This window comes from Rhamphochromis longiceps, linkage group LG19, assembly GCF_057381845.1.
Source record: "Rhamphochromis longiceps isolate RC_006_pf linkage group LG19, R_longiceps_female_GT1.1, whole genome shotgun sequence".
In the NCBI taxonomy this organism is placed as follows: domain Eukaryota; kingdom Metazoa; phylum Chordata; class Actinopteri; order Cichliformes; family Cichlidae; genus Rhamphochromis; species Rhamphochromis longiceps.
This window is the reverse complement of record NC_140575.1, coordinates 26,273,691-26,301,128: the sequence shown is the minus strand read 5'-3', so window position 1 is coordinate 26,301,128 and position 27,438 is coordinate 26,273,691. Positions and strand designations below refer to the sequence as shown.

The 27,438-nt window shown below is 43.8% G+C and overlaps 2 protein-coding genes across 5 annotated transcripts in view; one reads left to right on the top strand and one right to left on the bottom strand.

The window, feature by feature from the left end:
• Positions 1-24,700, top strand: part of dync1h1 (dynein, cytoplasmic 1, heavy chain 1) — a 26,315-nt gene extending 1,615 nt beyond the window's left edge. The window contains exons 3-78 of the mRNA XM_085392221.1: positions 38-211; positions 337-592; positions 745-931; positions 1,033-1,304; positions 1,430-1,657; positions 1,761-2,414; positions 2,542-2,964; positions 3,073-3,252; positions 3,393-3,542; positions 3,675-3,821; positions 4,004-4,144; positions 4,314-4,490; positions 4,657-4,767; positions 4,866-4,985; positions 5,075-5,314; positions 5,485-5,640; positions 5,800-5,913; positions 6,019-6,129; positions 6,224-6,433; positions 6,538-6,684; positions 6,816-6,982; positions 7,176-7,349; positions 7,496-7,850; positions 7,952-8,146; positions 8,241-8,523; positions 8,613-8,713; positions 8,830-8,989; positions 9,222-9,462; positions 9,542-9,725; positions 9,870-10,082; positions 10,192-10,430; positions 10,535-10,691; positions 10,800-11,024; positions 11,113-11,343; positions 11,460-11,600; positions 11,695-11,928; positions 12,072-12,278; positions 12,383-12,504; positions 12,609-12,774; positions 12,874-13,037; positions 13,149-13,278; positions 13,423-13,556; positions 13,665-13,779; positions 13,859-14,020; positions 14,179-14,393; positions 14,489-14,693; positions 14,828-15,001; positions 15,111-15,230; positions 15,354-15,474; positions 15,696-15,891; positions 16,604-16,721; positions 16,809-17,024; positions 17,134-17,346; positions 17,505-17,632; positions 17,721-17,874; positions 18,064-18,210; positions 18,339-18,489; positions 18,600-18,853; positions 18,988-19,122; positions 19,212-19,306; positions 19,401-19,575; positions 19,661-19,736; positions 19,852-20,012; positions 20,095-20,206; positions 20,315-20,375; positions 20,460-20,583; positions 20,685-20,798; positions 20,892-21,062; positions 21,212-21,429; positions 21,513-21,616; positions 22,595-22,803; positions 23,068-23,221; positions 23,313-23,455; positions 23,582-23,750; positions 24,038-24,162; positions 24,290-24,700. Coding sequence (XP_085248347.1) covers positions 38-211; positions 337-592; positions 745-931; positions 1,033-1,304; positions 1,430-1,657; positions 1,761-2,414; positions 2,542-2,964; positions 3,073-3,252; positions 3,393-3,542; positions 3,675-3,821; positions 4,004-4,144; positions 4,314-4,490; positions 4,657-4,767; positions 4,866-4,985; positions 5,075-5,314; positions 5,485-5,640; positions 5,800-5,913; positions 6,019-6,129; positions 6,224-6,433; positions 6,538-6,684; positions 6,816-6,982; positions 7,176-7,349; positions 7,496-7,850; positions 7,952-8,146; positions 8,241-8,523; positions 8,613-8,713; positions 8,830-8,989; positions 9,222-9,462; positions 9,542-9,725; positions 9,870-10,082; positions 10,192-10,430; positions 10,535-10,691; positions 10,800-11,024; positions 11,113-11,343; positions 11,460-11,600; positions 11,695-11,928; positions 12,072-12,278; positions 12,383-12,504; positions 12,609-12,774; positions 12,874-13,037; positions 13,149-13,278; positions 13,423-13,556; positions 13,665-13,779; positions 13,859-14,020; positions 14,179-14,393; positions 14,489-14,693; positions 14,828-15,001; positions 15,111-15,230; positions 15,354-15,474; positions 15,696-15,891; positions 16,604-16,721; positions 16,809-17,024; positions 17,134-17,346; positions 17,505-17,632; positions 17,721-17,874; positions 18,064-18,210; positions 18,339-18,489; positions 18,600-18,853; positions 18,988-19,122; positions 19,212-19,306; positions 19,401-19,575; positions 19,661-19,736; positions 19,852-20,012; positions 20,095-20,206; positions 20,315-20,375; positions 20,460-20,583; positions 20,685-20,798; positions 20,892-21,062; positions 21,212-21,429; positions 21,513-21,616; positions 22,595-22,803; positions 23,068-23,221; positions 23,313-23,455; positions 23,582-23,750; positions 24,038-24,162; positions 24,290-24,418 — 13,585 coding nt within the window. The 3' untranslated portion in view covers positions 24,419-24,700. The remainder of the gene's footprint in view (positions 1-37; positions 212-336; positions 593-744; positions 932-1,032; positions 1,305-1,429; positions 1,658-1,760; positions 2,415-2,541; positions 2,965-3,072; positions 3,253-3,392; positions 3,543-3,674; positions 3,822-4,003; positions 4,145-4,313; positions 4,491-4,656; positions 4,768-4,865; positions 4,986-5,074; positions 5,315-5,484; positions 5,641-5,799; positions 5,914-6,018; positions 6,130-6,223; positions 6,434-6,537; positions 6,685-6,815; positions 6,983-7,175; positions 7,350-7,495; positions 7,851-7,951; positions 8,147-8,240; positions 8,524-8,612; positions 8,714-8,829; positions 8,990-9,221; positions 9,463-9,541; positions 9,726-9,869; positions 10,083-10,191; positions 10,431-10,534; positions 10,692-10,799; positions 11,025-11,112; positions 11,344-11,459; positions 11,601-11,694; positions 11,929-12,071; positions 12,279-12,382; positions 12,505-12,608; positions 12,775-12,873; positions 13,038-13,148; positions 13,279-13,422; positions 13,557-13,664; positions 13,780-13,858; positions 14,021-14,178; positions 14,394-14,488; positions 14,694-14,827; positions 15,002-15,110; positions 15,231-15,353; positions 15,475-15,695; positions 15,892-16,603; positions 16,722-16,808; positions 17,025-17,133; positions 17,347-17,504; positions 17,633-17,720; positions 17,875-18,063; positions 18,211-18,338; positions 18,490-18,599; positions 18,854-18,987; positions 19,123-19,211; positions 19,307-19,400; positions 19,576-19,660; positions 19,737-19,851; positions 20,013-20,094; positions 20,207-20,314; positions 20,376-20,459; positions 20,584-20,684; positions 20,799-20,891; positions 21,063-21,211; positions 21,430-21,512; positions 21,617-22,594; positions 22,804-23,067; positions 23,222-23,312; positions 23,456-23,581; positions 23,751-24,037; positions 24,163-24,289) is intronic.
• Positions 24,516-27,438, bottom strand: LOC146646903 (uncharacterized). Of its 4 annotated transcripts, none has more exons than XM_085392224.1 (5): positions 27,215-27,438; positions 26,955-27,024; positions 26,783-26,857; positions 26,482-26,574; positions 24,516-26,392 (listed from the first exon to the last, which is right to left on the bottom strand). In XM_085392224.1, the coding sequence occupies exons 2-5, from the start codon at positions 26,979-26,981 to the stop codon at positions 25,754-25,756; spliced, it is 834 nt and encodes a 277-aa protein (XP_085248350.1). In that variant the 5' UTR covers positions 26,982-27,024; positions 27,215-27,438; the 3' UTR covers positions 24,516-25,753. The 4 variants fall into 4 exon arrangements, with proteins under 4 accessions (XP_085248350.1, XP_085248348.1, XP_085248349.1 ...); XM_085392222.1 differs by having other exon boundaries at positions 26,955-27,010; XM_085392223.1 differs by having other exon boundaries at positions 26,783-26,854; positions 26,955-27,010.

Below are 27,438 nucleotides of genomic sequence, written 5' to 3'. Positions count from 1 at the left end.
TCTGGATGAATACATTCACCTTTTCTTTACTCTGTAGCTTGGCTTTGATCAAGAGGACAGGCGTCATTGATGCAGACAAACCGATATCAACCCAGGTGCGAGTGCTGACTTTGAGCGAGGATTCTCCCTACGAGACGCTTCACTCTTTCATCAGCAATGCTGTCGCACCTTTCTTCAAGTCCTACATTCGTGAGTCTGGGAAAGCCGACAGGTAATGTTACTTTGCAAAGCCTTCCTTAAATAAACTAAATCCTGAACTTGCATTGAATTGTAATGGATGGAAATGTAATGGAAGGAAAAAACATTGTAACATTGTTATCTGTTACAACTTTCTAGAGATGGGGATAAAATGGCCCCCTCTGTCGAGAAGAAGATTGCTGAGCTGGAGATGGGCCTTCTCCACCTGCAGCAAAATATTGAGATTCCTGAAATCAGCCTGCTCATCCACCCCATCATCACAAATATCGCCAAGCAGTGCTATGAGCGTGGGGAGAAGCCCAAAGTCACTGACTTTGGCGACAAGGTGGAAGATCCTACTTTCCTGAACCAGCTGCAATCTGGAGTTAACCGCTGGATCAGGGAGATCCAAAAGGTAAGAGGAATTTCTATATATTTGTCCCAATTTAAAAGTCCATGATGGAAGTATATAACAAAGCAAAACCAGTCTTTGGAAAAAAAAAAAACCTCTCTAATAAAAAAACCCTTGATTTATGGTTGCTATCATCATTGCTCGCGCCCTTCTAGGTGACTAAGCTCGATCGTGACCCGGCCTCGGGCACAGCCTTGCAGGAAATTAGTTTCTGGCTGAATCTGGAGAGAGCCCTTAACAGGATCCAAGAGAAGAGAGAGAGCCCAGAGGTTCTTCTCACTCTGGACATCCTGAAACACGGGAAACGTTTCCATGCTACTGTCAGTTTTGATACAGACACTGGTAAGTTATAACTTTGCTGTTTTTACTTGGCTGGCTCAACACATGTTTGCATTTAGAAAAGCGCGAGTAAATGTTCACTTCTCCTCTACTTCTTCCTGCAGGTTTGAAACAGGCAGTGGAAACGGTCAATGACTACAATCCTCTGATGAAAGACTTCCCTCTTAATGACCTGCTTTCTGCCTCAGAGCTTGATAAGATCCGCCAGGCTCTAATGGCCATATTTACTCACCTGAAAAAGATCAGGAACACAAAGTATCCCATCCAGAGAGCACTACGCCTAGTAGAGGCCATCTCCAGGGACCTGAGCTCCCAGCTGCTCAAGGTGTTGGGTACCAGGAAGCTCATGCATGTAGCCTATGAGGAATTTGAAAAGGTTGGTGTGGTTTTTTTTTTTGTCTCCAGCATAAAATAACACCCACAATTACACACAAACACACACACCTTGGCCACTCACAGTATTATACATTTTCCTGAATGCCCTTACGCTTCTCTGTGCAGGTGATGGTGGCTTGCTTCGAGGTGTTCCAGACTTGGGAGGATGAGTATGAGAAACTGCAGGTGCTTCTTAGGGACATCGTGAAGAGGAAGAGAGAGGAGAACCTGAAGATGGTGTGGCGTTTGAGCCCTGCTCATAGGAAACTTCAGTCCCGACTGGACCACATGAGGCGTTTCAGAAGGCAGCATGAGCAGCTGAGGGCTGTCATCGTCCGTGTGCTGAGGCCTCAGGTAAACCTTTAAATAGTGTTTTTTTTTTTTTTTTTAAATCACATCTTGACTAAGAGATTTAATGTTATTCTTCTGTTGTTGTTGTTTTTTTGTTTTTTTTAAGGTATCTGCAGTGCCTCAGCATGCCCCTGGAGAGACAGTTGAACCTCAAGATATGAAGGTGGCTGGAGTTCTCTTTGATGCTGCTGATGCCAATGCTATTGAGGAGGTCAACCTGGCATATGAGAATGTGAAAGAGGTTGATGGCCTGGATGTGTCCAAGGAGGGCACGGAGGCCTGGGAAGCCGCCATGAAACGTTATGATGAGCGCATTGACCGCGTGGAGACCCGTATCACGGCCCGCCTGCGTGATCAGCTGGGTACTGCCAAGAATGCCAATGAGATGTTCCGCATCTTCTCCCGCTTCAATGCTCTCTTCGTGCGCCCCCACATCCGTGGTGCCATCCGGGAGTATCAGACACAGCTCATCCAGCGTGTGAAAGATGACATCGAATCGCTGCACGACAAGTTCAAAGTGCAGTATCCTCAGAGCCAGGCCTGTAAGATGAGTCATGTCCGGGACCTGCCTCCGGTGTCTGGCTCCATCATCTGGGCCAAGCAGATAGACCGTCAGCTGACTGCGTACATGAAGAGGGTTGAAGATGTTCTGGGAAAAGGCTGGGAGAACCATGTGGAAGGGCTGAAGCTGAAGCAGGATGGAGATAGTTTCCGGGCTAAACTCAACACTCAAGAGATATTTGATGACTGGGCCCGGAAGGTATTTTATTCAACACCGATTCAGACATTTGGAAGAATATTAGATTGTAATTCTTACATATTGCTTCCTTTGTTTTGGGCTAATTGCAAATTCAAAATATTTGTTATCCCTTTCTTTTCTAAATCAGGTTCAGCAGCGTAACCTTGGTGTGTCTGGTCGGATCTTCACCATTGAAAGTACCCGGGCCCGTGGAAGGGGAGGAAACATGCTTAAGCTTAAAGTCAACTTTCTTCCTGAGATCATCACCCTCTCCAAAGAGGTCCGCAACCTCAAGTGGCTGAGTTTCCGTGTTCCTTTGGCCATTGTCAACAAGGCCCACCAAGCTAATCAGCTGTACCCATTTGCCATCTCATTGATCGAGAGCGTTCGCACCTACGAGCGTACTTGTGAGAAAGTAGAGGAGCGGTCCTCCATCTCCCTGCTGGTTGCTGGACTTAAGAAAGAGGTTCAGGTTCTCATAACTGAGGGCATTACTCTCGTCTGGGAGTCTTACAAGCTGGATCCCTATGTTCAGAGACTAGCTGAGACGGTCTTCAACTTCCAGGAGAAGGTCTGTGTGAAATAGATGTTACAGATATGCACGAACACAGACTCCAAACTGTCATTTAACTTTTAAATGACAAGTTGTATCAAACAATTTTGTCTTATTGTTTTTCAGGTGGACGACCTCTTACTGATTGAAGAGAAGATTGACTTGGAGGTTCGTTCTCTGGAGACCTGCATGTTTGACCACAAGACCTTCTCCGACATCCTGAACCGTGTGCAGAAAGCTGTGGATGACCTTAACCTCCATTCTTATTCCAATTTGCCCATCTGGGTCAACAAGCTTGACATTGAGGTCTGTACTGAAAGTTACATATTGTTCTGTAACGAATATAAAGTAATAGAAATACTTGGAATGTTTTGGTGTATAGTTGAACCTTTGTTTTGTTTTATAGGGTGCTTGTTGCTATGTTATTAAAATGGATGTTCTTTTAGATTGAGCGTATCCTGGGAGTGCGTCTTCAGGCTGGTCTTAAGGCTTGGACTCAGGTCCTCCGTGGCCAGGTAGAAGACAAAGCTGATGTGGACATGGACACAGAGGCTCCACAAGTCAGCCACAAACCAGGAGGGGAGCCCAAAATCAAGGTGAGAGTTGTGAAGTGGTACTGTGTTGCTTTGTCACGCTTTTCAAATGTTGATACACTTCTTTTAACATCTTGGAAAACCATGAACATCTAAGCACAGCTTGCTGTTTTATTATTATTTCTTTATTCTTAGAATGTGGTCCATGAGCTGAGGATCACTAACCAGGTGATCTACTTGAACCCACCAATTGAAGACTGTCGCTACAAGCTCTACCAGGAGATGTTTGCTTGGAAGATGGTTATACTTTCTCTGCCCAGGATCCAGAGTCAGAGATACCAGGTAGCCATCTTAAAACAGTTGTTGTTTGCACTGGTGAATATCTGGTGTAGGTAATCATGTAGTGTAAAACCACTTTTTAGACAAAATGTCTTTATTTTACTCAGGCAGGAATGATATTTGATGGTTTGGCCTATTGTACTTTGTACTGTTTTTATTTAAGCCACTCTGTCCCTCCTTGTTAGGTGGGTGTTCACTACGAGCTTTCAGAGGAGGAAAAGTTCTACCGTAATGCCCTCACAAGGATGCCTGATGGACCTGCGGCCTTAGAGGAGGCCTACAATGCTGTGGAAGACATCGTCAATGAGGTGGAGCAGTATGTTAAGGTAAGGGGCACCTATTTTAAAATAAAACATTACCTTACAAATTGATAGCTATTGATTATTTATTTTTTTTATTGTTTGTCTTTAGCTTTTATGACTCTTCAGACATACAGGATATACATTTGTGGTTATTTCACTGTTTATATGCTTTATTTTTGTTACTGCTGTTCAGGTTTGGCTGCAGTACCAGTGCTTGTGGGACATGCAAGCTGAAAACATTTACAACCGTCTTGGTGAAGACCTCACAAAGTGGCAAGCCCTGCTGGTCCAGATCCGCAAAGCTAGGGGAACCTTTGACAATGCTGAGACTCGAAAAGAGTTTGGACCAGTGGTCATCGACTATGGCAAGGTAGTAATGACTGATGGTTCGCAGTGTTGTGTTTAAGTAGGAGGAGGAGAAATACATTTCCACATTAAAATTTCCCTTATTTGTTTCGTGCAGTTGTATTTTTGACAATCCAGAACCCCCATGTGTTGGCTATACATTAAATTTTCATATTTCTATCTGATAACAGGTCCAGTCTAAGGTGAACTTGAAGTATGACTCCTGGCACAAGGAGGTTCTCAGCAAGTTTGGTCAGATGCTGGGACAGAACATGCAGGACTTCCACGCTCAGATCTCCAAGGTAACGTATGGTTTTACCAACATAGTTGGATGGATCACTTTCACACAGGGTAATAGTTATTCAGGACAGATGACTCATGCTTTGCTGTTCCTCATCAGTCCCGTCAAGATCTCGAACAACATTCTGTGGACACGGCTAGTACTTCAGATGCTGTCAACTTCATAACATATGTCCAGACTCTGAAGCGAAAGATCAAACAGTTTGAGAAAAATGTGGATGTAAGTACTCCAAACTATGTTTTTTGTTTTTAAAATCGGTTAAATTAAAATCATTTTCTAATCACAATCTCCCTCCTTTTTACCCGTAGTTATTCCGTAACGGACAGCGTTTGCTGGAGAAGCAGAGATTTCAGTTCCCTCCTTCTTGGCTCTACATTGACAACATTGAAGGCGAATGGGGTGCGTTCAGTGACATAATGAAGCGCAAGGACACCGCTATCCAGCAGCAGGTGGCCAACCTGCAGATGAAGATTGTCCAAGAGGACAAAGCTGTGGAAAACCGCACCACTGACTTGCTTAATGACTGGGAGAAGACCAAACCAGTTGCTGTAAGAAATATTTATCTTAATAAATTTAGTTTTCTATTTATAGCACATTTAATGCTAGATGTAGTTAATATTTTTAGATGCATAACTTCATGATGCCTTAGAAATGGCAGATAAATTTGACTTACATTTTTTTTTTTTTTTTTTTTTAAATGTCTGATCTGTTCCCTTAGGGTAACCTGCGTCCTGAAGAGGCCCTTCAGTCTCTGACCATCTATGAAGGCAACTTTGGTCGTCTGAAGGTTGAAAGGGAGAAGTGTGCCCGTGCCAAAGAGGCCCTGGAGCTTACTGATACTGGTCTGCTCAGTGGCAGTGAGGAGAGAGTGCAGGTAATGCCAGCGCACATTTACATAAATGGTTAAATTACAAAATGATAAATGTAAAATTCATTCATTATGTTTTCTGGCTGCATTTCATTATCCATAAACTAAAAATTAAACCATTAACTGAACATTTTGAACCATTTCTGTCTTTGTGGTGACCTGTAGGTGGCGCTGGAGGAGCTGCATGACCTGAAAGAGGTGTGGTCTGAACTGTCGAAGATCTGGGAGCAGATTGACCAAATGAAAGAGCAGCCATGGGTTTCTGTACAACCACGCAAGGTACCAAAAGCAGAGCAAACATTTAGATTAAATCCCTGTGCCGTTCTGTATGATCCTTAAATTCTTCACAGAATATAACATTAGTTGATTTATTTGTACATGTAGCTCCGTCAGAGTCTTGATGCACTTCTGAACCAGCTGAAGAACTTCCAAGCAAGGCTGAGGCAGTATGCTTCATACGAGTACGTACAGAGGATGCTTAAAGGTTACTTGAAGGTCAGTAAACTAGTTTCACTCAAACTAATCAAAAGTTCTAACTTACACGACAAATTTACATTTTACATTTCCTGTGGTTTCCTTTTCACTCCAGGTCAACATGTTGGTGATTGAGCTTAAATCAGAGGCTCTGAAGGACCGCCACTGGAAGCAGCTGATGAAGCGCTTGCATGTGAACTGGGTCCTGTCAGAGCTGACTCTTGGACAGATTTGGGATGTGGATTTGCAGAAGAATGAGATGGTGGTGAAGGATGTTCTTCTGGTAGCCCAGGGAGAAATGGCTTTGGAGGAGTTCCTGAAACAGGTAAAGAAGATTTGCAAGAGATGGGCAGTTATAGCCTACATCATTAGAAATAGCTCTGTGGTTTGTTATGCTATAATTGTACTTATGCTTCTTTTGGTTTTCAGATCCGTGAAGTGTGGAACTCCTACGAGCTCGACCTGGTGAACTACCAGAACAAGTGCCGTCTGATTAGAGGTTGGGATGACCTCTTCAACAAGGTCAAAGAACATATCAACAGTGTGTCCGCCATGAAGTTGTCTCCTTACTACAAGGTAAACAGAACTATACGTTTAGTTTATTAAGGTGGCAGTTGAGCTTTTTTTTTTTTTTTTTTTTCCTTTATATTTCAGCCAGTCAGGATGGCATACATCAGTACCGTGTTTTTCTTTCCGTTTTCTCCCAGGTGTTTGAAGAAGATGCCCTGAGCTGGGAAGACAAGCTGAATCGAATCATGGCTCTGTTTGATGTCTGGATTGATGTGCAGCGTCGCTGGGTCTATCTGGAAGGTATCTTTACAGGCAGTGCTGACATCAAACATCTTCTGCCTGTAGAAACTCAGAGATTCCAGAGGTAAGTCTTTCTAAATGCTGCCAAATCGTGTCAGCATTTTAAAAATATTAAAAAAATATAAGTAAAAAAAATATAAGTAAACTTTAAGAATCATAACCTGATTTATTTGGCGCACTCATGTTTAGTCCCCATTTCCTTCCATAAAAATATTTTCTACTAACTTCTTGTGTAATCTGTCTCTGTCTTTTTCCAGTATCAGCACTGAGTTCTTGGCACTGATGAAGAAGGTGACAAAGTCTCCTCTGGTGATGGATGTCCTGAACATACAGGGAGTGCAGAGGTCCCTGGAGCGACTGGCTGATCTTCTTGGAAAAATCCAGAAAGCCCTTGGCGAATACCTGGAGAGAGAAAGATCCTCATTCCCCAGGTATGAAGGGCATACTAAAGCTGAGCAAACAGAAGGAGGAATGTGTAACATGTCTTCAAATGTATTTTAAAAGTGAAAGAGTGTATCGGATATTTTGAATGCATTTATTAATACAATGATTTGATCAATTACTTTCTTGTTGGCAGGTTCTACTTTGTGGGAGACGAGGACCTGCTTGAGATAATTGGCAACAGCAAGAACGTGGCCAAACTCCAGAAGCACTTCAAAAAGATGTTTGCTGGTGTCTCCAGCATCCTCCTCAATGAGGACAACACTGAGGTGCTGGGAATCTCATCACGTGAGGGTGAAGAGATTATCTACAAGACACCAGTCTCCATCACAGAGCACCCGAAGATAAATGAGTGGCTGACACTGGTGGAGAAGGAGATGAGGGTGACCTTGGCCAAACTGCTGGCAGAGTCTGTCACAGAGGTCACTACTTTTAACAAGGGCACAGCCATTGACCTGAGCCAATACATCAACTGGATTGATCGCTACCAGGTTGGGATTTAAATAATTAATTCCATACTGTTTTAATTTCGATACACTCTTGAAATCTGGAACTGTGTTAATGTCGCCTTATCTTTATTCTCGTTTCACAGGCCCAGCTGGTGGTCCTGTCCGCCCAGATTGCCTGGTCTGAGAACATCGAGTCTGCCTTGACCACCATCTCTGGTGGTGGGGACATGACGCCACTGCAGGGAGTTCTGTCGAATGTGGAAGCCACACTCAACGTGTTGGCTGACACTGTGCTGATGGAGCAGCCTCCAATCCGCAGGAGGAAACTGGAGCACCTGGTGAGTTTGGACTTTTTTTTTTTTTTTTTGATATTTGTGAAAAATTGTTGTTGGATAAAAATTGTCTAAAATCCATTTCGCTCTCCATTCTTAGATCACAGAGCTGGTGCACCAGCGTGATGTAACCAGGACTCTGATCAAGAACAAGATCGACAACCCCAAGTCCTTTGAGTGGCTCAGCCAGATGCGCTTCTACTTTGATCCCAAGCAGACAGATGTCCTGCAGCAGCTGTCCATTCAGATGGCTAATGCCAAGTTCAACTATGGCTTTGAGTACCTGGGTGTCCAGGACAAGCTTGTTCAGACCCCACTGACTGACCGTTGCTATCTCACCATGACCCAGGCCCTGGAGGCTCGCCTTGGTGGATCTCCATTTGGTATGGAACTACTATTTAACTTTTTGTTTTACAACATGGCAAAGAGGGAAACAACCCCCCAACCTTGACTGAATTTGTCCTTTATCTAGGTCCTGCTGGCACTGGGAAGACTGAATCAGTGAAAGCCCTCGGTCACCAGCTTGGACGCTTTGTCCTGGTCTTCAACTGTGATGAGACTTTTGACTTCCAGGTAAATTTATCATTTTAGCAATTTTATAACAGGACACCAGCATACCATCAGAGATTAAACACTGTGCTCTGTTATTGCTTATTAATTCAGTGACCATTTTTCGTTTTCTCCTTCAGGCAATGGGCCGTATCTTCGTGGGTCTGTGCCAGGTAGGAGCCTGGGGCTGCTTCGATGAGTTCAACCGTCTGGAAGAGAGAATGCTGTCGGCCGTCTCCCAGCAGGTCCAGTACATCCAGGTCGCCTTGAGGGAGCACAGCAACCCCAACAGAGACAGAAGTATGCATAGTATTTGTGAAAGATGGCTGTCCTTTTAATGAGAAATATCCAGACTTAGACATTTGTGAGAATAAAACGCAGCAAAGCAAATATTCTTCAACACTTCATGCTGCTGAGGAAAAATATCACCAGAATATGCCACTATATTCATCACCAGTGATTAGGTTTTTCCAGGGGAGTGTATTATAAGTAAGTCTTTTTTCCTTCTTTTTCCTTTTGGTCACTTTCCTAGGCGTACCTGTCACTACAGAGCTCCTGAACAAGCAGGTCAAGGTGAGCCCAGACATGGCCATCTTCATCACCATGAACCCTGGCTATGCTGGCCGTTCCAACCTGCCTGACAATCTGAAGAAGCTCTTCCGTAGCTTGGCCATGACCAAGCCTGACCGCCAGCTCATTGCACAGGTCATGCTCTACTCTCAAGGTTTCCGAACAGCTGAGACCCTTGCCAAAAAGATTGTGCCCTTCTTCAAGTATGTATTGTTTTAGTTAGTAACTTTGACAGGACTTTAAGTCAGAGGTATGACAACTTAATCTTTTGCTTCTTTAAAGACTGTGCGACGAGCAGCTCTCCTCCCAGAGCCATTACGACTTCGGTCTCCGAGCACTCAAGAGCGTGCTGATCAGTGCTGGCAATGTCAAGCGTGAGCGAATCCAGAAAATCAAGAGAGAGAAGCTTGAGCGTGGAGAGGATGTTGATGAGAATGAGATTGCAGAGAACCTTCCAGAACAGGAGGTATGTAAAGTAGACTCTTGGACATGGAGGTCATGTTTATTCAGGGCAGAGTTTTTGCAAGTATAACAAACTTATTTTAGAAAATGAGTTGTTTTATTCAGTCTGTCTGTCATTTTTTTTTTTTTTTTTTTTTTTTTGTTTTAGATCCTGATCCAGAGTGTGTGTGAGACCATGGTTCCCAAGCTGGTGGCAGAAGACATCCCTCTGCTGTTCAGCCTGCTGTCGGACGTCTTCCCTGGAGTTCAGTACCATAGGGGAGAGATGACTGCTCTGAGGGAGGAGCTGAAGAAGGTCTGCGGAGAGATGTACCTCACTTATGGAGATGGGGACGATGTAGGCAGCATGTGGGTAGAGAAGGTATGAAGCTGAGTGGAACTGATATACTTTAGTTCAATGGGCTTTAAACATTTTCCTGTTATAAGATTCATATATACTGACATTTAACTTGTCGTTCAACCTTTTCCAGGTGCTCCAGCTGTACCAGATCACACAGATCAACCACGGTTTGATGATGGTGGGACCTTCAGGAAGTGGGAAGACCATGGCATGGAGGGTGCTGCTCAAGGCCCTGGAAAGGTTGGAGGGTGTGGAGGGCGTGGCCCACATTATCGATCCCAAGGCCATCAGCAAAGACCACCTGTACGGAACCCTGGACCCTAACACTCGTGAATGGACTGATGGCTTGTTCACACACATCCTCAGGAAGTGAGTTCTGTAATAATTGAGTAATTACACATCTTCCAAGCTAGTCTAATTGTTGTAATTAATTTCTTTTTAATCTTTAAATGAACGATTTCTTTCAATTTCAGGATCATTGACAATGTCCGAGGTGAACTACAGAAGCGTCAGTGGATCATCTTTGATGGCGACGTTGACCCAGAGTGGGTTGAAAATCTGAACTCTGTTCTGGATGACAACAAGCTGCTCACCCTGCCCAATGGAGAACGTCTCAGCTTGCCACCAAATGTAAGAGCATGGCAGTTTATACACAAATTTATTTTTCTCTTTTCTTAATGAAGTCTGTCCTGGAGACTTCATTAAGTATTCAACCCAAATTATTCTTTTTCTGTCCAGGTGCGTGTGATGTTTGAAGTGCAGGATCTGAAGTATGCCACCCTAGCCACTGTGTCCCGGTGTGGTATGGTCTGGTTCAGTGAGGATGTTCTCAGCACTGACATGATCTTCAACAACTTCCTGGCTCGCATTCGCAGCATCCCATTGGACGAGGGAGAGGATGAAGCTCAGCGGAAGAGGAAAGGCACAGAGGATGAGGACGAGGCTGCGTCACCAATGCTGCAGGTAAATCTAGAGAAGAACACATGCTGTATTTAAAAACAAACAAATAAAAAACACACTAATGCTGTCCCCACTTTCTGCTTTAAACTAGATCCAGCGAGATGCTGCATCGGTCCTTCAGCCGTACTTTACCTCCACCGGCCTCGTGATCAAGGCCTTGGAGCATGCCTCGAAGATGGAACACATCATGGATTTCACCCGCATGCGATGTTTGGGCTCATTGTTCTCAATGTTGCACCAGGCCTGCCGTAATGTGGCTCTGTACAACAACAACCACCCCGACTTCCCCATGCCCATTGATCAGCTGGAGAAGTACATGCAGGTAATGTTCTCCTTTTTCTTGCTCTGTAATGAAAGAAGTATAAATGCTGAGGTGTTGCATCAACATGATTACTGTGCTTTCCTAAAACTAATTGTTTTCATGGAATTTCTTTGCAGAGGTATTTGATCTACGCTGTGCTCTGGTCCTTCTCTGGTGATGGAAGGTTGAAGATGAGGGCAGAGCTTGGGGAGTATATCCGTCGCATCACCACTGTGCCACTTCCCACTGCACCCAATGTTCCCATCATTGATTATGAGGTACATCCTTTCTTTGTCAAAGAGTTGCTGCTGCTATTAATTCCCTATATCCACTTTTTTAGAGATTAATTATTATGTTTTTATTTGTGTTTAGGTGTGCATCTCAGGGGAGTGGCAATCCTGGCAGGGCAAAGTGCCCCAGATTGAAGTGGAAACCCACAAGGTGGCATCCCCAGATGTTGTTGTTCCTACCCTGGACACTGTTCGCCATGAAGCTTTGCTTTACACATGGCTGGCCGAGCACAAACCACTGGTGCTGTGTGGACCACCTGGCTCTGGAAAGACCATGACCCTGTTCAGTGCCCTCAGGGCTTTGCCTGATATGGAGGTACTGGGCTATGAAATCATTTTCACGTTAATTGCCTGATCTTTGAAATATTCACAATCAGTTCTAATCAGATATTGGCATTATTGTTGTAACTAAGCTGTTCCCATCTAATAGCTAAAATGTCTACTGCTGCTTTCTACCAGGTTGTTGGTTTGAACTTCTCCAGTGCCACCACACCAGAACTGCTGCTGAAGACGTTTGACCACTACTGCGAGTACCGGCGGACTCCAAATGGTGTGGTCCTCGCCCCTGTCCAGCTGGGGAAGTGGCTGGTGTTGTTCTGCGACGAGATCAATCTGCCAGACATGGACAAGTACGGCACACAGAGAGTTATCTCTTTCATCAGACAGGTATGACAAAATGATTCTGTGTTAAGCCCTTTGTACTTTTAAGTATGTCTAAGCACTTCATTTAAGTCATTGCTGCATCAAATTGGGATCCTATGTCTGTGCAGATGGTGGAACACGGAGGCTTCTACCGCACCTCAGACCAGACTTGGGTCAAACTGGAGAGGATTCAATTTGTTGGAGCCTGTAATCCTCCCACTGACCCTGGCAGAAAGCCTCTCACACACAGGTACAGCTCTCAGACTGAACATCTGATTAGAACTGTAGTATAATTAATGTTTAATGCAAAAGGCAGGCTCTAACAGTGGTCATATTACCACATAATCTTTCTAGGTTCCTGCGTCACGTCCCTGTGGTGTATGTGGACTATCCAGGCCCAGCCTCCCTTACCCAGATTTATGGAACCTTTAACCGTGCCATGCTGCGCCTTATCCCCTCTCTGCGAACCTACGCTGAACCTCTTACAGCCGCTATGGTTGAGTTCTACACCATGTCTCAGGTAAAGATGATTACATTTCTCTTAATATGCATGTTTTATTGGAGACTTTTTTTTCCATATAAATAAAAATATTGAATATTATTCTTTTTTCCACTTCAGGAGCGCTTCACCCAGGACACACAACCCCACTACATCTACTCTCCCAGAGAGATGACCCGCTGGGTGAGGGGTATCTTCGAGGCCCTGCGGCCACTTGAGACTCTTCCTGTAGAAGGGCTCATCCGCATCTGGGCCCACGAAGCCCTTCGTCTCTTCCAGGATAGGTGGGTGCTCACTGATGTGAGGCTAGTTGTGCTTGCTCTGCATCAGCTATAAAGTGTAACATTTTTGATAGTAACGTTTAAAATGTGATCATATCTGATTGTGTCATTCAGGCTTGTAGGTGATGAAGAGAGAAGGTGGACAGATGAAAACATTGACACGGTCGCTCTCAAACACTTCCCCAACATTGATAAGGAGAAGGCTCTCAACAGGCCTATCCTCTACAGTAACTGGCTCTCCAAGGTACATATGTGGCCATATGTACTCAAATATGATGGCCAAACTCTGATCCTGCTGCTGTTAAGTTACTAAAGAGTTGTAAGAATTGACTTCATCATTAATGGCTCTAGTAAGAATTTTACTGAGTTTGTGTTTTTGTGTATGTAGGATTACATCCCAGTGGAACAGGAGGAACTGAGAGACTACGTGAAGGCCCGTCTGAAGGTCTTCTATGAGGAGGAGCTGGATGTTCCTCTGGTGCTCTTTAATGAGGTTCTGGACCACGTCCTCAGAATTGACCGGTGAGTAAAGGCTTCTGAGCGTTGTCATCTCAGTGTTACTTTAATTATAAATGACAAAAATAAATATTAATTTTGGATTACATTTTTAAAATCTTTATCCTTTGTTAGAATCTTCCGTCAGCCTCAGGGACATCTACTGTTAATTGGTGTGAGTGGAGCAGGAAAGACCACGCTGTCCCGCTTTGTAGCCTGGATGAACGGATTGAGCGTCTACCAGATTAAGGTAGATACAAGTGATTTGTAGTCATAGAACATTTCCCTGCCTTTTGCATGGATTGTTGAGCGTGTTTTTGTGTTTTCAGGTACACAGGAAATACACTGGGGAGGACTTTGATGAAGACCTGCGTACTGTGCTGCGTCGCTCAGGTTGTAAGAACGAGAAGATCGCCTTCATCATGGATGAGTCCAATGTGCTGGATTCTGGTTTCCTTGAGAGAATGAACACACTTCTGGCCAATGGAGAGGTAACTTACAGCTAGTTTCTTATTTGTGGTGCTTTATTCATTTGAGTGTAAAGACAACACCGCCCCTAGTTTTCTGAGGTTAATGTATGTCCATTGTTTTCTGGCTTTTATTGTGTTAATGTTACCCTTCTTTTTTTTCTTCTTTTTTTTTTTAATAGGTTCCTGGGCTGTTTGAGGGAGATGAGTATGCCACCTTGATGACTCAGTGTAAGGAAGGAGCCCAGAAAGAGGGTCTGATGCTTGACACACATGAGGAGCTGTACAAGTGGTTCACCAGCCAGGTTATCAGAAACCTTCACGTGGTTTTCACCATGAACCCCTCATCAGAGGGCCTGAAGGACAGAGCTGCCACATCTCCTGCCCTGTTCAACAGGTACAGACACTTAGAGTGGATGATTGTAATAAATGTGAGGAAAAAGAAAACTGCACTGAGTTTCCGTGTTTACTGAAAACATTCCTCTGCGTCAGGTGTGTGTTGAACTGGTTTGGAGACTGGTCCACAGAGGCCCTATATCAGGTGGGTAAGGAGTTCACCAGCAAGATGGATCTGGAGAAGCCCAACTACAAAGTGCCAGACTACATGCCCATCGTCTACGACAAACTGCCCCAGCCACCATCTCACCGAGAAGCTATCGTCAATGGCTGTGTGTTTGTACATCAGACACTTCATCAGGTAGAGCTGTTTCCAGCAAATGAGCTACTTTATTGTTATTTCAACAGCAGTTGCAAATTTGCAAACGTTCTTGGATACAAATGATTGTAAAATTTACTGAGACGTACATAAATAATACTTTTAACTTCTTTCAGGCAAACAACCGTCTGGCCAAGCGTGGCGGTCACACAATGGCCATTACTCCTCGTCACTACCTTGACTTCATCAATCAGTATGCCAACCTGTTCAATGAGAAACGCAGCGAGTTGGAGGAGCAGCAGATGCACCTCAACGTTGGTCTCCGCAAGATCAAGGAGACTGTGGATCAGGTGAAGTAGCCTTTTCGTTTCATGAAATCTTAAAAAGCCATCAGATTAGTTTCTCTAATGAAAATTTTGTCAGCTTGTTAGAAGTGCTTGTGTTTGTCTCCTTTCACAGGTGGAGGAACTTCGTCGTGACCTGAGAATTAAGAGCCAGGAGTTGGAGGCAAAGAATGCTGCTGCCAATGACAAGCTGAAGAAGATGGTGAAAGACCAGCAGGAGGCCGAGAAGAAAAAGGTAGGAAGGCTGAACTTTGAAATGACTAGTTTTTAAAGACTTTAGACATTGTTGCTTAGGCCTGCAATTACGTGTTTAAGTGTTTAAGATTTTAATTTATTTACTCTGTCATTGTGATTCAAGGTGATGAGCCAGGAGATTCAGGAAGCTGTGTACAAGCAGCAGGAGGTGATTAAGGACAAACAGCTGAGCGTCAAACAGGATTTGGACCAAGTGGAGCCAGCTGTTATTGAGGCTCAGAATGGTACAGTGATTCTTGTTCATTTATTCATCAGTGTCTTTAAAAAAAAAAATTAATTTAAGATTATTCTTTCAGTCATTTGATGTCATAAAACCAGCAAAACCAGTACAACAGCACTTGAATTGTTATGTAGACTTTGTTAACATCTTCTGCTTACATCCTCCCATCATCATGCCCCCTTCCCTCATCATAAAACCTCATCCTTGCTCACCTGATGTTGATAGCTGTTAAGTCCATTAAGAAGCAGCACCTGGTGGAGGTGCGTTCCATGGCCAATCCACCCGCAGCGGTGAAGCTTGCTCTGGAGTCTATTTGTTTGCTCCTGGGAGAGAGCACAACGGACTGGAAGCAGATCCGTTCCATCATCATGAGGGAGAACTTCATCCCCACCATTGTTAACTTCTCTGCTGAAGAGATCAGGTGACATGAGAGAATCTTTGTTTATAATTGTTTACTAAAAATTTCCCCTTCTGTCTCCCTCTCTCCCCCTCCTTCATGTTTTTCTGTCTTTGCCCCCCTGAACCTCTTTCCAAATTCTTCCCCCCCCCCAAACACTACTATTTGTATCTTGCAAACACATTCCTCCTTTCACTTAACTAGCCGTGAGTTCTATTAAGCGGCAGCACCTAGTAGAAGTACGGGCTATGACCAACCCCCCAGCTGCAGTCAAACTGGCCCTGGAGTCTATCTGCCTTATGCTGGGCGAGGAGACAAATGACTGGAAAAAAATCAGACAAGTTATTATCAGGGATAATTTCATCAGCAGCATAGTCAACTTTTCCTCTGAGGAAATGAGGTATATGTGTCAGTGTGTTTTGTTTTTGTTTTCTAATGGAAGCACAAATGCCATTTAATCAGTACAAGTGGCACCTGTGATTAGCAATCAGTGTTAATCTACTGGAACAAAGTGTAATCGGCTGGTTTTAAATCTAAGAATAAGCTGATGGTAAAAACTACTGTGCTTGTGATTTCTTTCAGCCAGAAATTGGTAGAAATTGTTCCCATCCCCACCTCCAAACCCAATTCAAAATAATCCTCCACACTGTTCCACAAGTTTGATTTTCTCAATGATTATTGACTGCACAGAGTGCTGCTGTATTGTAACTCCTTGGACTATTTCAACTATTTCCAGCGACTCCATCCGTGAGAAGATGAAGAAGAACTATCTCTCCAACCCAAGCTACAACTATGACCAAGTGAATAGGGCATCATTGGCCTGTGGACCCATGGTGAAATGGGCGATTGCTCAGGTAGAGAAGCCTGAACAATATGAAAATAAGGACTATAACTGGGTAATGAGGGTTTTCGTCTAATGTACACTTCTACCACTCCTCTAGCTTAATTATGCTGACATGCTGAAGCGAGTGGAGCCTCTGCGTAATGAGCTGCAGAAGCTTGAGGATGATGCCACGGACAATAAGACGAAGGCAGAAGAGGTGGAGCAGATGATCAGAGACTTGGAGGCCAGCATTGCTCGGTACAAGGAGGAATACGCTGTCCTTATCTCTGAGGCCCAGGCCATCAAGGCTGATCTGGCAGCAGTCGAGGCAAAGGTAATTGTCCATAAAACATGCCTGGTTCTGTTCAGATCATCTGTTCAGGACTAAACAGAAGTTTCTTGGAGGAAAAAAAAATCTCATTTCTTATGTTCTTTACTCCCAGGTGAACCGCAGCACAGCCCTGCTGAAGAGTCTGTCAGCAGAGAGAGACCGCTGGGAGAAGACCAGTGAGACGTTCAAGAACCAGATGTCCACCATCGCAGGAGACTGTCTGCTTTCTGCAGCATTCATCACGTATGCCGGCTACTTTGAACAACAGATGAGGCAGAACCTGTTCACTACATGGTCTCATCACCTGCAGCAGGCCAACATTCAGGTATTTCCTACTCCAGTCCACATGTCCAGTCATTTTTGATCAACACGTCTCCAAATGTCAGCCTCATTGTGATTACTAATATAAACCATAGTCACCAGCAAGAGTGCTGTCAATAGATCAAATTTCAAGGTGCTCACTGACTTGATTTTCTCCTGCAGTTCCGCACAGATATTGCTAGAACTGAGTACCTGTCCAATGCAGATGAGAGGCTCCGCTGGCAAGCAAACTCTCTCCCAGCTGATGACCTCTGTACTGAAAATGCCATCATGCTCAAACGGTTCAACAGGTCCGCAAACCTCACCTATCTCCTTTAGGCTGTGTGTTCAGTTGAACTTACTTCTAAACATCTTTGATCTTTCTTTATCTCTTATTAGGTACCCACTAATAATCGATCCATCAGGCCAAGCCACAGAGTTCATCATGAATGAGTACAAAGACCGCAAGATCACAAGAACCAGCTTCCTGGATGATGCCTTTAGGAAGAACTTGGAGAGTGCTCTGCGTTTTGGAAACCCACTGCTGGTTCAGGTAAGAGCTACCTTCTCCAACTGCCAGTGTTTTCCTTGTGTGCTTGCTGCTTGATAATTTTCTTAAAGCTGCCATAATCAAAGGACTAGTTTGTTTAGAGTTTTTTGGGGGGGGGGGGTAATAAAAAACAACTTGGAAAATAGATTTTAATCTCAAGGGAGATTAAATTTGAAATATTTATTTCCAAAGGACGTAGAAAGCTACGACCCCATCCTAAACCCAGTGCTGAACAGAGAGGTCCGCAGGACTGGAGGGCGTGTTCTCATCACCCTTGGAGACCAGGACATTGATCTGTCACCTTCGTTTGTCATCTTCCTCTCTACCCGAGACCCAACGGTAAGGGCACTGTTTATTGTATCAGTATTGATCAACTAACATTGTTATTTGCTTTGTTTAAAAAGTACAAAACAAAACAGTTATACAAAAGTGTTTATCTGCATTGTTATGGTCTCTTGTGTCTGCAGGTTGAGTTCCCACCAGACTTGTGCTCTCGTGTTACCTTTGTCAACTTCACTGTGACACGCAGCAGCCTTCAGAGCCAGTGTCTCAACGAGGTCCTAAAGGCTGAGAGACCTGACGTGGATGAGAAACGCTCAGACCTCCTTAAACTGCAGGGTGAGACAGAAACATTGAGATTCTGTGATAAAATGATAAGACACAGGTGGTGGGAAAAGAGAGTGGTGAAATTTTAATGATTCAACTCTTATATTATGACTGTCTTTCAGGCGAGTTCCAGCTGCGTCTTCGTCAGCTGGAGAAATCTCTGCTGCAGGCCCTCAATGAGGTTAAGGGTCGCATCCTTGATGATGACACCATCATCACCACACTGGAGAATCTGAAGAAGGAGGCAGCTGAGGTGACTAGGAAGGTGGAGGAGACTGATATCATCATGGCTGAGGTGGAGGCCGTGTCACAGCAGTACCTGTCTCTGTCCTCTGCCTGCAGCAGCATCTACTTTACTATGGAGGCTCTGAACCAGGTCTGGGCACATCTCATTTGCTCTTTAAACTAGTACTGTTGGTAGTATTGTCTTCTTTTCTCAAAATTGCTGTAACATCAATGCACACAGAGATAGGAACTCAGAAATAAACTGAGCAAATGTTCTCCCTTCAGATGCACTTCCTCTACCAGTACTCTCTTCACTTCTTCTTGGACACGTATCACACAGTGCTGTATGAGAACGCCAACCTCAAGAACATTAGTGATCATTCACAGAGGCTTGCTGTCATCACCAAGGATCTTTTCCAGGTTTATAACATAACTCCTATGAATAAGGGTTGTTTTGGGGGGGTGAATGTAACAGTCATGAGCTTTATATGTGATTTGTGTGGCATTAGGTGGCGTTCAACAGGGTTGCCAGAGGTATGCTGCACCAGGACCACATTACATTTGCCATGCTGCTGGCTAAGATCAGCATAAAGGGCATGACCAGGTAAGAGAACACCTGAGTTACACTAATGGAGCACAAGCAGTCATGGCATACTGCATGAAGCACCGTTACTTATTTATTTTCTCCTTTTTTCCAGTGAGCTGCCATATGATCCAGAGTTCCAGCACTACTTACGTGGTAAGGAGATCGTACTGACAGGCACACCACTTCCCAAGGTGAAAGGTCTGACCGCTGAGCAGAGTGAGGCCATGGTTCGTCTCAGCCGCCTGCCAGCTTTCAAAGACTTGGTTGAAAAAGTCGAGGCTGACGAGGTGAGTAATGGTAGGCCGATGGGTAGTTTGTAGTTTGACTCTTAGAAACTCTATTAGTAATCATTTGTTTTGCTTGTTACTTCAGCAATTCTTCATGTGGATTGAGAGCAACACTCCAGAGCTGGCTGTTCCATACCTGTGGTCAGAGGAGAAGCAGTCCAGTGAGTATATACATTGTGTACAAACATTAAGGCCAAGCAAAAAACAAAACAAACACACTACAGTGTATATATTTGTATAAATTATATCTCCCTGAACTGTCCATTATATGTTCAGCTACCATTGGCCAAGCTCTGCACCAGCTCCTGCTGATTCAGGCCTTCCGTCCCGACCGTCTCCTGGCCATGTCACACATTTTTGTATCAAAGGTGCTGGGAGACACATTCATGAGCATCATTGAGCAGCCTCTTGATCTAGCTAATATCATCGACAGTGAGGTAATGATCACTTATTTATTTCAGATCAATGACCTTCCCATTGTCACTCTTGCTGATAATTCTTATTTTTTTGTGTCTGTAGGTGAAGCCCAGCACTCCAGTGCTGATGTGTTCTGTGCCAGGTTATGATGCCAGTGGGCTTGTCAGAGATCTGGCTGCTGAGCAGAACAAACAAATCACCTCAATTTCTATCGGTAAGAAGGAAATAAACGTAACTTTTGGTTTACCAGTAATGTAGATCAAGTGCTTAATGAGAAATTTTGAGGATATTGTAAATAACTGCTTACTGATGTTTTCCACAGGTTCTGCTGAAGGTTTCAATAAGGCTGACAGAGACATCAATACTGCTGTCAAGTCTGGCAGGTGACTAATGTGGTTTCTTTGTGTTTGTGAGACTGTACAGTTTGTGTTCTTGTACTGATATCCTGACTGTTCCTTGTCCTGCAGGTGGGTGATGCTGGAGAACGTCCATCTGGCCCCTGGGTGGCTGATGCAGCTGGAGAAAAAACTTCACTCTATGCAGCCTCATGCCAGCTTCAGGCTGTTCCTCACAATGGAGATCAACCCCAAGGTATATCACATCATTCATTAGATTTGTCATTTAGACTTGGATTAATTCATTGTCAGTTTTCACTACTTCCTGTTTTTCATGCCGCTGTGTTTTACCACCAGGTGCCAGTGAATCTGCTTCGTGCTGGCCGTATCTTTGTGTTTGAGCCTCCTCCCGGCGTCAAGGCTAACATGCTGAGAACTTTCAGCAGCATCCCAGTGGCTCGCATGTGCAAGGTAACATAATGGACACACACAAATGTGAAGAATAAACGATCAGTGCTGTCCAAACATTCTCCATGTAAATCATGTTGTCCCATATCCACGCAGGCCCCCAACGAACGTGCGCGTCTCTACTTCCTGCTTGCTTGGTTCCATGCGGTCATCCAGGAGCGCCTGCGTTACGCACCACTGGGCTGGTCCAAGAAATACGAGTTTGGAGAGTCTGACCTCCGTTCTGCTTGTGACACGGTTGACACCTGGCTGGATGACACTGCTAAGGTTGGAGAATTAACACTTTAAATGTTTTCTAGTTTTTGTATGACTAATCCTTTCCTCCTTGTAGCTGTTGCCTAAATCTATTAGATAATGGTCAGTTTTAAATAATATGACCTTGCTCCACTCCAATCGTTACACTCATGCACACACAGGGTCGTCAGAACATCGCTCCAGACAAGATCCCCTGGGCAGCTCTGAAAACCTTGATGGCCCAGTCAATCTATGGAGGTCGGATCGACAACGAGTTTGACCAGCGGCTGCTCAACACCTTCCTGGACCGCATCTTCACCAAGGGAAGCTTTGACAGCGAGTTCAAACTGGCTCTCAAAGTTGACGGACACAAGGACATCAAGATGCCTGATGGCATTCGGTCAGTATCTGATAAGTTTTAGCTTTTGTTGTTCTCTGATAAACATTCTCTGTTAAGCGTCTGATCATTTTGATTTGTTACAGACGTGAGGAGTTCATGCACTGGGTGGAGATGCTTCCTGACACTCAGACGCCATCTTGGCTCGGATTACCGAGCAATGCAGAGAAGGTCCTGCTTACCACTCAGGGTATGCTGCTGTTGCTGTTACTGAACGACAGCTTGTTTTTCATCTGTGTTCCATTTATACTTAACAAGTTGAGATTGAATATTCTCACTGGGTAGCTCATTAACCAACTCTCTCTCTATTCTAGTGTCATAACTCGTACTTTGGCAGGCTGTCGCCGTGCAGTGAGAGGTCGAAATCTTAGATTTAGTTGTTTTTTGCGTCTACTTTGGACAGAACACTGTGCCGGGTGTCAAAAAACATGTTAAGAACATTCCTTTTCCTCATCTCTCATCCTTCCATCAGTTCTCTTCCCTCTTTACCAGTTAGTTTTCAGAAGCAACCTTCTGTAGCATAGCTATAATGTGCAGCGTAGCTGTAGTCATAGCCATTTTACTTTAAAGGTTTTCTTCCCAAAGGATGGGTGTGGGTCTCCTCACCCTTCAGCAGCTGTATTTCACAGCCATCATGTTGCTTTGCTTAGATGTTATCTTGTCCCACCTGCAGATTAGGACTTCAAACATCCTACCATGCCTGCTTCCCATCCTTTCACTCCCCCTCTCTGACCTCCACAGTCATGGCTGCCAAAGCATCCATCCCTTGAGCACATGGTCCAGTCTCCCCTTCCTTCATCCCCACTCCACCACAAACTTTCTCCCTTAAAACCCGCCCCTTTTATTATTTATTTATTTTTTTGGGGTTGTGCTGATTTCTTTTACAGATCCAGTCATTCAGAAATGTGGATCGTTATCCACTTGGCAATTTCGTTTAAGGTTACATGTGTTGGAATTATTGCCTGAAGCCTTGTGTATTTTGTCTGACCCAGTGTAGTCCTATTTTTATTTTTTTTATTTTTGATAAAACAAACCCTTTAACCCATCCTTGAGGTAAGGTGTTTGTTTCTTTTCTGTGATTAATTTCTTCTTCCCTTCCTACATCCCACCATGGCCTTGTCTTCCACCTCCCTCCTTGCCCAATCACTCCCTCTGCCGGGCTGCGCAGGCACTGACATGATGGGTAAGATGCTGAAAATGCAGATGTTGGAGGATGAGGATGACCTTGCCTACGAGACTGAGAAGAAGGAGCGCACTTCATCCACATCTGACACCCAGCCAGCCTGGATGAGGACCCTCCACACCACCGCCTGCAACTGGCTGCAGCTCATGCCACAAACGGTTAATCCTCTCAAACGCACAGTGGAGAACATCAAGGTAATGACAGAGAATAGAGGACTGGCAAGCAGGCTTGTGCTGACAATATCCTTCTTTCATTTATAACCAAGGAATTGTTTCACCGTCGGGTGATTTTCAATCTTTGTGCCTGAAATGTGAGGTAATCGGGTATAACGGACTTTAAAAAGTTTGATTTTCAGTAAATGAACAATTTTTCTTTTTCAGTTTCACCAAAGCACATCTGTCTGGCTTCTAATTTATGGTTTTGTTTTGGCATTAATATTATCTTTGTCCAAATACCAGGACCCCCTGTTCAGGTTCTTTGAGCGTGAAGTGAAAATGGGAGGTAAGATGCTTCAGGAGGTCCGTCAGGATCTGTCCGACGTGGTACAAGTGTGCGAGGGCAAGAAGAAGCAGACCAACTACCTGCGAACACTCATCAGTGACCTTGTCAAAGGTTCTTCACTCAGACTATTTGATGTACTTTAATGAATTTGTTTATTTGTTTGAATACTTTATATACCTGTGGTATACACCTGTCTGTTCAGGAATCCTCCCTCGCAGCTGGTGTCGGTACACAGTCCCCGTCTCCATGACTGTAATCCAGTGGGTGTCAGACTTCAGTGAACGTATCAAACAGCTGCAGCAGATCTCCCAGGCAGCTGCCAGCGGGGGTGCAAAGGAACTGAAGGTACTGTTTGTGCACACATTCAAACAAGCTTTGGTTCTTAAATAGTTTGGTTAAAAATGAAAACAAAATGTGTTTTCATTTTCTTTTTATTTCTACTCCCTTGTCTCTTCCTCTCATCATTTCCAGAACATCCATGTGTGCTTGGGCAGCCTGTTTGTGCCAGAGGCTTACATTACCGCCACCCGCCAGTATGTGGCACAGGCAAACAGCTGGTCCCTAGAAGAGCTGTGTCTCGAGGTTAACGTCACCACTGCTCAGGGCGCCTCACTGGATGCCTGCAGCTTCGGCATCAAAGGTTAGACTTAACACATATCATCTGATCTAGTTGGCGGCAAAAGCACTGCACAAATCAGATAACAATGCGGCCTTTAGACTGAACAGACAGCGTTGTAATTAAATCATATCCATATGAATTTAACATGTTTTTTTTGTTTGTTTGTTTAATCTGGACTGAAATCTAACCTAAAAAGGTGTTCGCAGGACTCTAAAACATGCTACTAACTGTATTTGTGGTCTAATGTAGAGAGTTGTTAAGACATGAATTTCTTTTTCTCATTCCAATCTTGCTTGCTGCACCCTCAGGTCTGAAGCTTCAGGGAGCTACTTGTGCCAACAACAAGCTGTCTCTGTCCACCTCCATCTCCACTGAGCTGCCTCTCACTCAGCTCCGCTGGATCAAGCAGAGTAATGCTGAGAAGAGACACATGGTAACCCCCCCCCCCCCCCCCCCAAAAAAAAAAACCCCCCCAGCCCCATTGGGATCTAAAAAGCTAGATTTTGAAATATAGCTATGGAGTTGTCCTTCTCACCTTTTGTGTTTTCCTTTCGCTGCAGGTCACTCTACCCGTGTACCTGAACTTCACCCGGTCTGACCTAATCTTCACCGTCGACTTCGACATCGCCACCAAGGAAGATCCTCACAGCTTCTACGAGCGTGGAGTTGCCATCCTTTGCACAGAGTAATTGAAACGAGACGTTTCCTCACTTTAAGTCTTGATTATAATCAAACCACATTTAATCACTTACATTCATTACCCCATAATAGTAGTTGTAGTAGAGATGTTTGTGGAACTGCAGTGAACATGTAACAGTTCTTAGTGTTTAGAAAGTGTTTTGGAAGGTTGAGACGTTGTCTGATTAATGAAAAGAAAATGAAATTTGGAAAGGAAAGTTGGAAAAAAGATGTTTTAATGGAAGAACCAGCACGTTGTTGTATTTAGATGGAATAAAGCTCACTGGAATGAACTGCTTGGTCTTTGTGTTTTAATTAATGTCGTGCATGGTTGTTGCTATGGAGCTCTTTTCTTCTTAGGAGCCTGTTCAGACTGGGAAGTATTCTAAAGGAAATGTTTAAGTGAATCACACACACATGCCAAAGGAAACATCAGTGACATAATGTTCTTTCTTGTGAAGCTGCTATGGATTGTCCCAAATGCAATATCAGCATTGTAACTTTAGACAGTTTTTTCCTGAATGATTTTTTTTTTTTTTCCAAATTATATAAAGACATCTGGACTGAACATGAGACAAAAGCAAAGTTCAGCAAGAAATCTCAAATGTAAACTTGTTTTTTGCCCTCTGTCACAGTCCTCCTTTTAGTTACTTTTTTTTAATGAAATGTAATGAAACCTTCACTGAGCTGCCAGGCACAACTATATAATTATCCATTACTGCCACCTGCTGGTTGGAGGGGTAAGTATATTACCAAAGTTTCATGACAATATGCATAAAATATCTGTTACAGCAATAACTGTTTGGCAAAACCATTTTTATACACTCACTCTCTTTTAGAAGGTCAAAAGTAGAAGACAATAGACTGACAAGGCCAGGTGAGCCTAGTTTCCCTGTTACTCAAACCTAAGGAGTCAAATCAACATAACCATCTGGTTAAAAGGAAGGAATGCACAGACCAGCACAACACCAAAAGGCCATGTTTTGCTAAAACCCTTTAAGTAAAGCTAAAGATTTGCACTTAAAATCACATATTAACTGTTTGAGGTAACATTACATTGTTCAAATGCTTACTGACCTAACTGCAGACACTCATTGAACCTCCATGAACCACTGGAGACTTAAATATTTTACTTTATTCATTCATTTGGATTTAAGCAGCTCATTTGAACAAAAATTAGGTTTTGATGAGTCACCTGTGACTAAATTTTAAGCAAGTGATAACCAAATGCCACCTTAACGATCAGGAGGTGCTCAAAGTTAACTATTCATGAATAAACAGAGTGCAATTCCAAATAACTATTTACAGTATTTCAGTCCACCTTAAATCTCAACTGTTAAAGAACTCTAACATGGTTCAGATGCAGAATTGTTTCCTTCTTGTTCATCGTCCATGTTGAAGACACACTGCTTCTTCCTGTGTCCCAACTCAATCATGTCTGTTCCAGGGAGACTCAGCTTTCTCTTGTACAGAGATCCAAGGTTACACAAGCAGGGAGATCTCTCAGAGAAGCAACCCAGCATGTGAGATGAACTCCCCTCCACTGAGCTTTGAGGTTTAGGTGGGTGAAGTGTGGAGGATCTTGTAATACGCAAGCCTGAATCATCAAGCTGCAATTCCATATCAGAGATTTGTCTGTGTGTTACTGAATCAGTTACCCTTTCTTCTGGAAGATTTTTACAAGCATCCCTGTCACTGTTAGAGGGAAGAGTGTCCAGTTCGCAGACCAACCGGTCAGAGTCACTTCCACATTTCATCTGGACATCCAGAAGATTCGGCTGTTCTCTCAGACAGTCTTTGTCATTTTTTGTCCCTTCTCTGAGGGCAACAGAAGCAGAGTGATTACAGATACATCGCCTGCTTCGGCCCGAGAGTCGACATCCTCCTTTTCCACCACCTTTTGCCTGCTGCCTCGATTGCCTGCTGGAGACATTGACATTTGACTCGTCAGAATCCTCAGAGCTCCCATCGTACGGGTCCAAATCCTACAATCATAACAAGCGCACACATTTTAATTCATGATCAGCAATGTGCATTTTCAACACAAATGGATGAATGAGAGGAGAGTGCATACCAAAGAATAACAGCCATGCCTTTCTGCAGGCTTAAGCGTTAATGGCAACGCCCTCCTTGAGGCACCACTCTCTGGTGCACTGCTCACACATCCCTAAACACAACCACCAGAGGTTCAACATCAATAAGTTGGCAGTTATTTTTTACAAAGATCGGTGCATGTCTGGCTTTATATGTTAAATGATCACTAAAACTGTTTTTCCCCTACTATTTGAAAAATGCTTAAACTATACTATATACTTCCAAATTTGCTTATTATGTCAGTGTGCATGTATTGCCCAATTGATGAATTCAAGCAGTACCATGGTACTGGTGTCGGACCATCTTGGACTGATTTCAGAGTCAGAATCTGTGCTGGACTCCATGTTGCACATCTCCTAACAAAAAACAAAGGTCATACTAGTCCAACAGTATGCAAGTGGTCTAAGAAGAATGCAGAGCACCTGCAGATGGGCATTGGGTAAGTATTCTTACCATGTAATTTAAAGTAAGCTGGTCCATACTGCTGGGTGCTTGTCTATCAGTGCTGTCTGAATGTAGAAAACTATATGTAGGTTACATTGCAATAATGATTAAATCAAAAGACAGCCAATAACATATACAGGTGATTTATTTATTTTATTTATTTGGAAAAGATTGTGCACATGTTACGTTGACACCACAAATGAAAATGAATTAACTAGGAAAATACCACGTCTAAGGAGAAAAAACAATTAAATAGTAATCACTGATACCTGGAAGTGGACGTTGTGTTCTTCTTCTTCTGTGTGCCATGACATTTGGCGCGTGAAACAAATTTTCTTTGGAAATAACGCAAATAAGTCGAGATAAGATGGTCAGGAATGCTGGCAGCTTAATTAAAGAGCAGGTGCCTTGAATAAGAAACAGCCAAGTGTGGCCACAGTCAGGTGAGCAGTCTACACAACTGCACTGTCACAAGTTTTAAACACCACAGACT

Excerpts from the sequence above, each read along its gene's own strand:
- LOC146646903 (XM_085392222.1), bottom strand. The coding sequence starts at position 27,254 with ATGGCACACAGAAGAAGAAGAACACAACGTCCACTTCCAG. Across the intron at positions 27,011-27,214 it reads AACACAACGTCCACTTCCAG|ACAGCACTGATAGACAAGCA; the intron begins GTATCAGTGATT and ends TTCTACATTCAG. Across the intron at positions 26,858-26,954 it reads AGCTTACTTTAAATTACATG|GAGATGTGCAACATGGAGTC; the intron begins GTAAGAATACTT and ends GTTTTTTGTTAG.